General features: G+C 39.6%; 2 protein-coding genes across 10 annotated transcripts in view; one reads left to right on the top strand and one right to left on the bottom strand.

The window, feature by feature from the left end:
- sla1a (Src like adaptor 1a) overlaps positions 1–6,568 on the top strand; it is a 241,687-nt gene extending 235,119 nt beyond the window's left edge. For all 9 annotated transcript variants that reach the window (XM_072569997.1, XM_072570001.1, XM_072570003.1 and 6 more), the window contains 3 exons: positions 1,257–1,406; positions 2,676–2,799; positions 5,931–6,568. In XM_072569997.1, the coding sequence (XP_072426098.1) occupies positions 1,257–1,406; positions 2,676–2,799; positions 5,931–6,159 (503 nt within the window). In that variant the 3' untranslated portion in view covers positions 6,160–6,568. The remainder of the gene's footprint in view (positions 1–1,256; positions 1,407–2,675; positions 2,800–5,930) is intronic.
- Positions 1–13,895, bottom strand: part of tg (thyroglobulin) — a 366,459-nt gene that overhangs the window by 198,498 nt on the left and 154,066 nt on the right. The window contains exons 39-41 of the mRNA XM_072569545.1: positions 13,601–13,694; positions 10,432–10,591; positions 9,367–9,563 (exon numbers count right to left, since the gene is read on the bottom strand). Of these exons, the coding sequence (XP_072425646.1) occupies positions 9,367–9,563; positions 10,432–10,591; positions 13,601–13,694 (451 nt within the window). The remainder of the gene's footprint in view (positions 1–9,366; positions 9,564–10,431; positions 10,592–13,600; positions 13,695–13,895) is intronic.

The following is a 13,895-nucleotide window of genomic DNA, read 5'->3' on the forward strand; positions in this document are numbered from 1 at the left end:
ACATAGTCAATGAGATCCACCTGGTTGCAATCACTACATATCTGCACTGTAAAGTAAATCAAAAGCCATTTTTATGTATCTGCAGACTTATTTTGATAATGTAGAGCATACTATAGATTATTTTCCAAATCTAATTCTTGCATTTACATACAAATCTGTTTGGTATGGTCATTAGGAAAACCACAATTTTTTAAATCAATGGAGATTACAAATATTAATCCTCCTCCTAGCATTACCAACAATGCTACAATATTGTTTTGATTCATTCATGGGATTTGATGGGCCAGCATTTATTGCCCATCCCTAATTGCCCTGGAGGAGATGGTGGTGAGTTGAACAGCTGCAATTTATTTTATGTTGGTTGCCTACACCTCGGGGAGACATGGTGGCATGGTGGTTAGCACTGCTGCCTCACAGTGGCAGGCACCCATGTTTGATTCCACCCTCAGGTGACTGTGTGTGGAGTTTGTATATTCTCCCCATGTTTCCTCTGAGTGCTCTGGTTTCCTCCCACAGTCCAAAGATGTGCACGTTAGGTGGATTGGCCATGCTAAATTGCCCATAGTGTCCAAGGATGTGCAGGCTAGGTGGATTAGTCATGGGAAGTGCAGAGTGTGTTAGGGTATGGGGATGGATCTGGGTGAGATGCTGTTTGGAGGATTAGTGTGGACTTGATGAGCTGAATAGCCTGCTTCCACACTTTAGGGATTCTATTCTTTTATATACAATCTATTAGGGAGGTAATTCCAGGATTTTGACCTTGTAACACTAAAGGAATTGTGACATATTTCCAAATTAGGATGGCCACTGGGTTTGAACGGGAACTTATAGGTGGTGGTGTTCCCATGTATCTGTTGCCCATATGTTCCAGATGGAAGTGATCATTTAATAGACTCTGCAGAAATTGAGGATTTCAATAGTCAGGCTTACTTACAATGAATGGTTACTTGATAAAGTATTAATCACTTCTTAACTTAGCCTTTAGAAGACAAGAGAAAAAAACACAAATTCTCAACAAGTATAGAACCATCTCTCAGCATCTTTTGTCAGCAATACCATGTCAAATGGTTTCCTCTCTTCCCTTGTTAAGAGTGCATACACCAGCTAAGAAAGAACCTAAAGTTTTACTGTCTGTGTGTGAATGTCTTAAATCTCACCTATCATTTACAAGTGTCAATGTGACTTTACACTTAACATAATTTAAGCAGAACTACATGCCTTGCAAATGACTTAGTGTTTGTGTGTACGTTTTGCAGGTACATATTGCCTATCTGTCAGGTGCTACAGTGATATATCCCAGAAACTAGTGAAGCACTATCGGATCTTCCGTTTGCCTAATAAATGGTATTACATCCAAGAACGTCTCACCTTCCAGTGTTTAGAAGATTTGGTAAATCATTATTGTGGTTAGTATCACAATAACCTCCATTACATCTTCCAAAATGTTTCGAGATACAATTTTGAAATTGGCTTCACTGCAAGGTAGAGTTGGGTTACCCATGACCATCTTTTAAATTCAGGCTAAACATTAACATCTTTTCCATTTTAATACATTTTTTTTTGTTTATATAAAAGTCCAATGATTAAATAGCAAAATTCAAGAATTATACTTTTTTACTTTCAAGGCATGAGCTCCACAAATCTGTGAATATTGCCAATTATTCAGGGCACATTGAGAACAGGGGGATGTTTAGATCAGTGAAAACAGAAGAGTCATAAATGGGATTCATTCACACCAGATTGTTGACTGTCAACTTGCACAAGGTTCAAACCTTTCTCTTTCCCTGACATCTTCTGTGATATCAGAGGGTGGCCTCTCTTTGAGGACGGGAGAATGCAAAACTAGAGGGCATAGATTAAAGATAAAAGGGGAAAGATTTAAAAAGGACCTGAGGGCTAACATTTTCATGAAGAGGTTGATGTATGTATGGAACGAGCTGCCAGAGAAAGTGGTGGAGGTGGGTACAATTGCAATGTTTAAAAGCCACTTGGATGGGTATATGAATAGAAAGGGTTTAAAGGGATATGGGCAAAATGCTGGCAAATGGGACCAAGTTAGATTGGGATGACTAGTCGACATGGATGAGTTGGAGTATAGGATCTGTTCTGTGCTGTAAATGTCTATGACTTTACAAGTCGATGAGGTAGACCCAAGCAAGGCGCTTACCGAGATCAGGAACCTCTGTGGGTTTAGCCTTCCTTCTGCCTAACAATCTGAATGCAAATGAATCAGAAATACCATTAAACTTAAGGTAGAAAATTGTCCCAAACACCAGGACACTGCTTGGGTAGAAAGTGATACAAGGTTCATGATATAGGACAATTCATTAAAAAAACTAAAAAGCAACTTCCAAATCCAAGCTAGTAGCTGACTTATAATTTGCTAGCTCTGTGTTTTCTCAGTAAGTTCTCACTATGCACATGCAGTGCCCTCTAAAGGTGAGATTATCTCATATTGACCATGGAGAGTCAGGAGCAGAGACCAAGGCTTCTCATCCACTTGGTCTACATTTAGAGAATAAGGACCTTTTGAAGACAACTTATTTTGGGTTTGAAACATGAATCCTGATATGAATTTTTATTGTCTGATTATTTATTAGCCTGTTCTAAGTTTGCATTAAAATCATTAATAACAGACAGTTCAGTTCTAATGTAGCAAATCTTGCTTGTTTCAGAGGTAGCAGATGGTCTGTGCTGTTTGCTGACCCATCCTTGCCTGGCTGAGCTTGGCACTGAAACGTCTTCTGAACAACCTGTCATCTTACGTCGCAACCAATTCAATTGGAAAAATGTGAAAAGGTAATTGGACAAAACATATCACAGAAAATTTCTTCAGCAGAAATCCACAAATCTCAGATAACCATTCAGCCAAACACTATTCCAGCAATGATCACTACATTAACTGCATTTGTTCCATTCTGAGAAAAAGCTGCCTGAAATCAAAGTGGCTGACGAGGGATGTTAAGAAACATATAAAGTTAAAAGAGAAAAAGTATAACATAGCAAAGATAAGTGGGAAAACGGAGGACTGGGAAGCTTTTAAAGAACAACAGAGGATTACTAAGAAGGAAATACGCAGAGAAAAAATGAGGTACGAAGGTAAACTGGCCAAAAATATAAAGGAGGATAGTAAACGCTCTTTTAGGTATGTGAAAGGCAAAAAAATGGTTAAGACTAAAATTTGGCCCTTGAAGACAGAAACAGGGGAATATATTACAGGGAATAAAGAAATGGCAGAAGAATTGAATTGGTACTTCAGATCTGTGTTCACTGGGGAAGACACAAGCAATCTCCCAGAGGTAACAGTGGCTGAAGGACCTGAACTTAAGGGAATTTATATTTGCCAGGAATTGGTGTTGGAGAGACTGTTAGGTCTGAAGGTTGATAAGTCCCCAGGGCCTGATGGTCTACATCCCAGGGTACTGAAGGAGGTGGCTCATGAAATCGTGGATGCGTTGGTGATTATTTTCCAGAGTCCGGTAGATTCGGGATCAGTTCCTGCGAATTAGAGGGTGGCTAATGTTGTGCCACTTTTTAAGAAAGGTGGGAGAAAGAAAGCAGGAAATTATAGACCAGTTAGTCTGACCTCAGTGGTGGGAAAGTTGCTGGAGTCTATTATAAAGGATGAAATTACGTCACATCTGGATAGTAGTAACAGGATAGGTCAGAGTCAACATGGATTTATGAAGGGGAAATCATGCTTGACTAATCTTCTGGAATTTTTTGAGGATGTAACTCTGAAGATGGACGAGGGAGATCCAGTAGATGTAGTGTACCTGGACTTTCAGAAAGCTTTTGATAAAGTCCCACATAGGAGGTTAGTGAGCAAATTAGGGCGCATGGTATTGGGGGCAAAGTACTAACTTGGATTGAAAGTTGGTTGGCTGGCAGGAAACAAAGAGTAGTGATAAACGGCTCCATTTCGGAATGGCAGGCAGTGACCAGTGGAGTACCGCAGGGATCAGTGCTGGGACCGCAGCTTTTTACAATATATATTAATGATATAGAAGATGGTATTAGTAATAACATTAGCAAATTTGCTGATGATACTAAGCTGGGTGGCAGGGTGAAATGTGAGGAGGATGTTCGGAGATTACAGGGTGACCTGGACAGGTTAGGTGAGTGGTCAGATGCATGGCAGATGCAGTTTAATGTGGATAAATACATGGTTATCCACTTTGGTGGCAAGAACAGGAAGGCAGATTACTACCTAAATGGAATCAATTTAGGTAAAGGGGCAGTACAAAGAGATCTGGGTGTTCTTGTACACCAGTTAATGAAGGTAAGCATGCAGGTACAGCAGGTAGTGAAAAAGGCTAATAGCATGCTGGCCTTCATAACAAGAGGAATTGAGTATAGAAGCAACTGTACAGGGCCCTGGTGAGACCACACCTGGAGTATTGTGTGCAGTTCTGGTCTCCAAATTTGAGGAAAGACATTCTGGCTATTGAGGGAGTGCAGCGTAGGTTCACGAGGTCAATTCTTGGAATGGCGGGACTACCTTACACTGAAAGACTGGAGTGACTGGGCTTGTATACCCTTGAGTTTAGAAGACTGAGAGGGGATCTGATTGAGACATGTAAGATTATTAAAGGATTGGACACTCTGGAGGCAGGAAACATGTTTCCGCTGATGCGTGAGTGCCAAACCAGAGGACACAGCTTAAAAATACGGGGTAAACCATTTAGGACAGAGATGAGGAGAAACTTCTTCACCCAGAGAGTGGTGGCTGTGTGGAATGCTCTGCCCCAGAGGGCAGTGGAGGCCCAGTCTCTGGATTCATTTAAGAAAGAGTTGGATAGAGCTCTTAAGGATAGTGGAATCAAAGGTAGATAAGGCAGGAACAGGATACGGATTAAGGATGATCATATTGAATAGTGGTGCAGGCTCAAAGGGCAGAATGGCCTACTCCTGCACCTATTGTCTATTGTCTATTGTCAAACGTTAGTATTTTATCACATATATTCTCCAACACATCAGTTCTCAGCACTCAGATTTCTTCTTTCATTTGACTACAAGTTCACTGAAGAGAACATCCTCAAATCACATTTCATCGGTCTTTTAAAATTTTTTTTGTACCTGCGCATTAACTTTGAAATGGATGCATTCTTGACATGAATACCTTTCTTTTCCACAGTTCCTAATCCCACACCATTAAGAAATATTCTGATTTGGCAAGTAGATTGTCTCACACTTCCCTACATTGAACTCCACCAGATACAGTTATCCCCACTCATGTAATCCATCTATATGGCTTCTATGTAACTTCCAACTTCCATCAATGAAGGAAAGGAAGAACCGTAATTGAAGGCGAGCAAGTTCGATCTATTGTGCAGCTTTCTCTCTCTTCTCCCTTCATCAGTAGCAGTTCCTACACTCTTCAGTGAACTTGTAGTCAAATGAAAGAAGAAATCTGAGTGCTCAGAACTGATGTGTTGGAGAATATATGTGATAAAATACTAATGTTTGACAATAGACAATAGACAATAGGTGCAGGAGTAGGCCATTCTTCCCTTCGAGCCTGTCAAATTGTGATGTTTAGTTTATAAATATCTTTCCCCTTTTAGTGGAAATGCTTGCAGCTATTATACCCCAGCAATTTGGAATATATCCTGACGTGCATAATTTTCAATAACTTCAACTCTTCTGCCGAAATAGATTAAATCTTCTGAAGAAATACATGTTTCTTTTAGGAAACTTTTAGCCCTGTCTTGATAACCCCTTTTAGCATCTCAGTGTCACATTTTGTTTAATAATTATTCTTGTGAAGACCCTCGGTTTATTCTTACTGTATCAGACACAAGCTGTTTCTGAATAATACAATTGGGTAATATCTGGGTTATATAACGAATTATAGACAGGAAATAATGATTGATTTATTGGTTCCTGAAGAAGGGATTGACTCATTTTGCTTATGGTTTGATCCCCAGGGCTGAACTGTTGAGCACCAACTCAACGTCTCGAGATGAAGCCTTCGTCAGTTATGGACTGCGGCACAGTATCGCTTCCTATATGACTTTGTCACAAATCGATGATGATTCAATCAGTGACAGTAGCAAGAAGAAATGGTTCCCATCCATCAAATCCAGCATTCAGAACAGACACAGCTGCCTCCTCACGACAACACTGAGAGATCCATATGAGGATGACTTTGAATAAGGGTGTGCTCTACAGTGGCATACTTGTACTTTAGCTTGTTAATAACTGTCGTGCTAATGACTCTTACTATGCCATTACAAATCAAACACTGGCAATTGGGGAGAAAGCTGCTCTCCATGTCTATTCACTGATGGCTTACTCTTCCTTGCAAAATCTGTAACATATTGTCAGACGTTTTAGAGCAGTTTTATTTACCGGAATCTGGTATCCTTCTGTTTGAGTGCATGCATTACTGATCACACGTGATACAAGTATGTGTACTTCACCCCTCATCATACCAGCCTGAAATTATTGCTTTGTATATATATATATATTTAAATCACACAATGGTGTACTTTTATTTTACTTTGCATTCGTATTTGATGAGGGGTCTGTACTCAAAGGGTGGAAATGAAGTGATTACTTTGTGCTTTTTGGTCTTGCATCTTTTTTTCACTTGTGTATTTGTATTACTCATTCAGTAGTTATAACATTCCACATTGTCTGACTGCATACAGAGCCCTGGATGTTCCCCATCCAGGATGGTATCATTGCAGGACTAGAAAGTTGCAGTCTGTTTGCCTAGCTGCCCTAAAATTAGATCAGGCACTCATATTATTTCCAAAGCACAATTAAAAAAAAACCAAAAGAGAAAATGCTGGAAAATCTCAGCAGGTCTGGCAGCATCTGTAAGGAGAGAAAAGAGCTGACGTTTCGGGTCTAACTGCCCCTTTGTCAAAGCTAAAGAAAGGGAGAAATAGGGAGGTATTTATACTAGGCTGAGAGCAGGTGAGTCATGGCTCCAGAAGCAAAGGTAGCAATAAAGAGCTGATAATGACAGCGCATAGAGAGATTATCTCCCTTTCTCTCCCTATAATCTCTCTATTCACTGTCATTATCACCTCTTTATTGCTACCTTTGCTTCTGGAGCCATGACTCACCTTCTCTCAGCCTAGTATATATACCTCCCTATTGCTCATTTTTTTAGCTTTGACAAAGGGGCAGTTAGACTCGAAACGTCAGCTCTTTTCTCTCTTTACAGATGCTGCCAAACCTGCTGAGATTTTCCAGCATTTTCTCTTTTGGTTTCAGATTCTAGCATCTGCAGTCATTTGCTTTTATCCATGATAAAAAAAACTTCCTTTGATGGTTTGCAGATGCCAGCATTTGTTGCTCATTCCTATACCCTTGAACAGAATGTTAGGATATTTCAGTGGACAGTTCAGATCCACCACATCTCTCGGTATCTATAGTGATCTCTAGGCCAGACCACTAAGAACAGCGGATTTCCTTCCCTGAACTATATTAATGAACTAGGTAGAGTTTTATAACAATTGATGGGAGATTCATGGGCACTATGAGCTTTCAGTGCCAAATTTTATTCATTAAATTTAAATTCCATCAGCTGTTATTGTTGGATTTGAACCTGACTGGCATAGTGGCATTACTACCATTGCCCCAATCACTCGGAGATATTTTGAGTCATGGACTGGAATAGTTGAAGACAGGGGACAAGCCAACTCATGAAAGGTCTTTGCTCTAACAAAAAAACAGCCAATTTATGGCAATGTTTATATTTTCTTTGAGGAAATGGTCTTTTAGTAATTTTAGCGTCTCTCTCAGAAACTCACCTCTGTTAGTCTCTACCTCTAAACAAGAAACAATTTACAAATGGTTACATCTGCATTGAACATTCAATCAACATCAGATAGAAGCCCATCATGTCACTGAAGTTAGACAATTGCTATTGTCTGCAGTGGTTTCAAAGGACCAGTTGTCAACTAGCCAGGAAGAAGCATGGGAACTCAGAAATTAAACGTAATAACAGCGAGGGAGAGTGCTCCATCTTCAAGTGTGTGGAGGACAGCGTGGAAACACCAACTGCAGCCCATCAAGTATCAGTTGAAGTTGACAGTAGGGCATTCTGAAGCCTCAATTACAGCCATGAGCAAAATCCTAACAATAACCTCTAAATCTTTCAGAGATTTGAGTCTTAACTCACACCTTCAAGGTAAACCTGCTATTTATTAAGTCAGCACTGCCAGCACTATCCTTCAGAATGCAGTGAAGCATCATCCTCATCACCATCCCTCCAAATCCAATCGGCATCTTCAGAAATCCAGCTGCCAATGTTGGAATGTCAAAACACTTTTCAGGTCTTTATCTTAGTAGGACCCTTAAAGTTTAATCTAAAGTTACAATGTATTTTTAAATTATTAAACCTGGATGTAAGAATGTTTATTAACCCCAAACACTACCAGTTGCTTATTGCTTATTGCTCTAGTTTTACTGAGTTCCTGCTTATCCATTGAAATTGAATTAATAGCCAAATTCATCTCAATAAATAAAATACATACTGTAACAACAACTTACATCACACTGCTCATCAAATACAATTCTATCTTATATTAGTTTGTATTAAAGATGAATAATCCATAATTACACACATTTTGGAAGACTACAGGATTATATAACTCAAAAATAATTCATATAACCTGAATTGTCCCCAACAATTCTTGTATCTTTATTCTTCCTTGTATCTGGGGTAACTGGGGTTATTTTAATGCTTCTACTGGAATGCTTCTATAGCAAATTGCAACTTAATATGATATATACATTTAAATTTTTCCCAGTTCTCCCTCCTAACCTTCTAACTGGCATGAGTCCTACAAGACACGCTGTTCAGAGAGTGAGGGTGAAGCCATTTAAGTAAATGGAGCTTAACACTGGTTCTTAGTCAATGCAGCCAAACTAAAAAGAAGTAGTGCCCTCCCTTACACAATTGGACATTGTTCAAAAAAATCTGGTTCCTGCCCAGAGTGGCATGACCACAACTGGGAAGAAGGTGAAGAGTTGTGTCGGAGTGAGCTGAAATAAAATCTATCATATTCAAAAATGCTGCAGGACAGCTGTGCAGGAAGTTTGTTGCAGCTGAAAAGAAATGAGGGAGAACGATTTCCTTTGCATCATTCTCATTCAGCTGCAATAGCTCTGTTGGAATATGATGGAAGCTGTCTGTGTTTGATAACGATAGGGATTCACTTGTAAATCAGGCAGGAAGAAGTCCTGAGGAAATTACTAGCCTTGAGATTTTCCCACATTCCAGCTATAGTGACTTTCCCAAACTGAGGCCTTGTGTATCAAACTCAAGAGTTATTTCTTGTTCCCACATGTTAGGTCATGCATAATTGCCTGTTTCCTCATAAGTTCAATATGATTATCTCTTACCAATAGTATGGCTCTTTTAAAAAGTCTGCTGTAAGCTATCCTCATAAGGTTCATGCTGGTGATGTCAGCTCCACTGCGGTCTGCAGCAATAGTGATTTGAGATGATGATCCTCCAAAGTAACCAATATTTCTCTGCAGCCATTGTAACGCAGCCATCTGATCCAGCAAGCCCCAGTTGCCAGTCATTGCATCAGTGTCTACAAAGCAAAAGAAACCTCTTAATCTAAATCCTTTTACTCCCATGACTGATATAGATGTGCAATTCCAAAGGAAGGTCACTTCAAATAGCAGCCTCCAATCTCTCACATTCCATAACACTCTGCTCATGCAAATTTCTATTCCTAAATCCTTATTCACATCCAGTTAAACCCCTCATGCAATCCCTAATCTACCTCGTTCATCAAGATTGCAATTATTAAATTCTCATCACCATTTTCTCCCTATCTCCATAACCTCCTCCATCCTTCAACATTCCTGGTCTCCTCTAAGCCTGGGTTTGTGCATCTCTGATTTTCATTATTCTACCATTACCAACCATGCCATTGGATGTCTAAGTTTTCTTCTTCCTGCTCTCAACCTCTCCATCTCTCTCTCCTCCTCTAATGCTTCTCTTGTAACCAATTCCTTTGACTAAACTGTTCATCACCTATCCCATTATTTGCTTTGTGAGACTAGTGTCACCTCTCAGCCTTTGGAACATTTTCATATTAAATGTCTTATATTCCAATACACTGACACCTTGTGTGTCAGCAGGTTTTAACCATGTGATTGCCCTCAGATGAAGTGCACACATATGCACACAAGCAAATGCACACACTCATTCATATTCAATATTAGTTTCTGGAAGACTGTAAATTGTGGGGACTTCAGGTGAATTTTCACAAATACTTGTACCCCAAGATGAGTACCATGAGCCATTACATGTGCCATTAAGTTAGCACTGGAATAAAGAAACCTGACAGGATGAAATTTCTCTAGTTTTCAGACCACGATGACAATATTATTCACTGATGAAATAGTACTCCACCCAGGCTCTAAAAAGAAACAAGATCGCAATGAACGTACCATCACTCAGGAATCCAAATACTCCAACTCTATAGTTTACTGTCACAACCAGGATGTTTCCAATAGATGCCAGGTAGGATCCATCAATGTTTGTCTGTCTCTCTCGTTTATAATCTACAGCCGCGTTGTGGAAGAAGACCAGCACAGCATTGTTTCTAGCCTGTTATACATCAAAGTTCAGGATTAATAATATGCCTTTATATCATAGCCATAGTCTCATTTAGTAAATAGGTTAGATTAGATTACTTACTTACAGTGTGGAAACAGGTTCTTCAGCCCAACAAGTCCACACCGACCCTCCGAAGAGCAACCCACCCAGACCATTTACCCCTTCAACTAACACTATGGGCAACTTAGCATGGCCAATTCACCTAACCTTCACATTTTTGGACTGCGGGAGGAAACCGGAGCACCCGGAGGAAACCCACACAGACACGAGAGATTGTGCAAACTCCACGCAGACAGTTGCCCGAGGTGGGAATTGAACCCAGGTCTCTGGCGCTGTGAGGCAGCAGTGCTAACCACATAACAGGATAGGACATCTTTCATTTTTGCCCACTACATAAGCTGTGAAAAAGGAGGTTTCACAAATGCTCATAGTTCTTAGTATGAATGCCTTCTTTTATTTAGATTCAGAGAAATCCATTATCTTCCTTGTTTTTTAGGCAACTATTAGCCACTTCATATTCATTTGGGGCAATTGCAGTCTTGCAAATGTATAAGTAGAAAATTAAAGCACTCTGTTTAGGAACCATTGTGGTTGAAAAATCCACACAGGTTCTATGTCTACTATAGAAGAATTATGCTCAGAATGTGCACATCTGAGCATTGTAAATTAATAAAATATAGTTACAAGAAGTTGTTCAAATACAGATATTGTGACTCCCAAGGAGCTTGGAAGTTTACTCAACTAAAACTGTGTAGACTTGCAGCTGAGAATATGAATGTGCACTGTCGGCCTGTGTTCTTCCTCATTGACATTCTGCCCTTTGGAAACATTCTAGACAGATACAGGGTTTGATTTTTGACCTATGATGGTGTCCTATCGTGTCATGTGGCCTTTGAATCCAATAAGCTTTCCAATTTAAAGTGTCCTCATCTCCCTGTCAAATCCCTCCAAAACATACTTTATCCTGAGGGTCATCCACAGCACCATTGTGCAAGTGACTAGGATACTGTGTCCTACTCATTTTGTTTTCATTCTAGGTACTTTTCCCAGCCAGACTGAGTAAGCCTCCTTCATGCTACATGCCTATAGATGAGCAAAGGTACAGAGGTACAGAAGTAAGATTAGATCTTTGCGGGACTCTCAAAATAATCAAGCACAGAATTGAAGGAAAGCCTGAACTGAAGATACTTTCACTAGAATTTAATGCGGTAACTCCAGTGGGAGCAAAGCTATGCAGTTGAATAATAAAGCAAAGGAATTGGAAAGGTTTTTGCAGTTGACCATATCAAAGGCATTACAGAGATTGAAGGAGACAAGGAGAGATAATGCATCACAAAACATGACCTTAATAATTTAGTTTTTGATTAAGACCATTCCACTGTTGTGGCAGGAAACAAAATTGATTGGACAGTCTTAAGTCAGAATCTTATCAGAGTCTGAGCAACATCAGCTACAGTGAGATTTGAGATGAGAAGTCCGAAGAGACCGATCTTCATGTTAGGAGTATGTTACTCCAATTTTTATATTTAAACTGAGTGATGTGGTGAACTTCTTACCAGGTAGTGGTGAATTGCCAGTTGAAGGAGATTATTGCTTGATAAATGCCACGTTAATGGCCCAACTAACTTACGCAATTAATGATATATAAAAACTGAAAGGATTGCAGATGCTGTAAATCAGAAACAAAAAGTTTAGCATCTGTGAAAAGATATCAGAGCAAACATTTTGGATCCAGTGACCCTTCTTCAGAACTGATGGTAGCGAGGAATATGTCAATTTATATGCAGAAGATAGGTTGGAGGTATTGGAAGGAGTAAACGGTAGATGGGGTTAGAATCCAAAGAAAGAGGAGACAGTTGGACAGACAAAGGCGTTGATAATCATCTGGCTGGGAGAGTGAATAGCTGTTAATGGAGACTGTTAGTGATTGACAATAGATAGTGTGTAATGGCAGACTATGATAACAAGGCCTGGAGTGTGGAGTTAGGAACTAGGGCAAGAAGAACAACAGCACATTTTCCACTTGGGGACCCTGTAGCACTCTGGATTCAAAATCAAATTTTAGGGCCTAAGCTTTTCCATGTCCTAGCTCCCAACCTCACATACCAGGCCTTGTTATCACATAGTCTGCCATATGTGAGGTACACCTTGGGACAGGATGGGCAGTTAATGAGATAGATTGGTAAGATATGCTGAGAAATCTCACTGTACCTTATGGTGAGAATCCTTTCAAAAAAACTCAACATTATCCCAACAAAAAAAAGTAAGATTCAGCCCATTGAGATGTGGAAATAATAGATATGATTTGGGAGAAAATAATACATTATGTACTTGGTGAGGAAAGAGAATTGGAAAGATGCTGTTAATTTCCAAGGGCAGAGTGGTCAAGAGCAGAATTTCGGATGAACAGTTAACAAAGGTTTCATCAAAAACTGTTCTCGCAGATATGTGATCCTAGATTGTAGTCCTGCATGATAAAGTGGAAAAAGTAACAGAATAATCATTTTAAGTCGAAGGAATTACATTCACGGGGATTTTAAAAAATTACACTTTATGTCTCCTTTGAAACATTCCATTATCCCGTGATTCTCCTGCAATTGTTCACTCTCTTTGAAGTGGTCTGATAAGTCAGTAGTTACAGTAGGCTGAACCAAAGCATCAAAGTATCAAAAAGGCCTTTTTGTCCCATCAACTTCTCACGGCAGCTAGGACAAATAATATGTACTCACTTTACCAGCGATGCCCACATTTCAAAAGTGAACAAAGTGCATTGATATTTCCCCTCAGTCAACCCTGACCATCGGCATCTAAAACATCACTCTGCCACTGGTTAAAGGGTATAAGTGAACAAAGACAATATAACAGTAATATATCCTCCTATCCAGAGGAGAAAAGATGGCGTTTCGGTAATTCAGTATGCAAGCACAGATCATCATCCCTCCATTACACACCATAGAATGCCAACAGAAAAACCCTGAGGTTTCTTGTACCACAACTCACAATGCTCTTGGGAATGAATATATTTAGGTAGAGACAGTCTTCATCTACAGTGGAGTAGATGGCCTTTGCATCTCCTGGCTGTAGACAGCTAGGCCTAAAACAAAAGAGATTGTGGAAGTTAAATACATGTTTAAACTCTCTGGGGCTAGTTTTAATGGTGAAAATTGGTTGACATCAAATTAGTTTCTTAATGTATGTTTACCTGGCTTTGTCTTTGCAGCAGGTTGTCAAGTATATAATTCAATTGTCTGTTGCTTAGATAAACAGCTACATTTGGTATTAATATTACTTACTT

The sequence above is a fragment of the Chiloscyllium punctatum genome, chromosome 5, assembly GCF_047496795.1.
Source record: "Chiloscyllium punctatum isolate Juve2018m chromosome 5, sChiPun1.3, whole genome shotgun sequence".
NCBI lineage: Eukaryota > Metazoa > Chordata > Chondrichthyes > Orectolobiformes > Hemiscylliidae > Chiloscyllium > Chiloscyllium punctatum.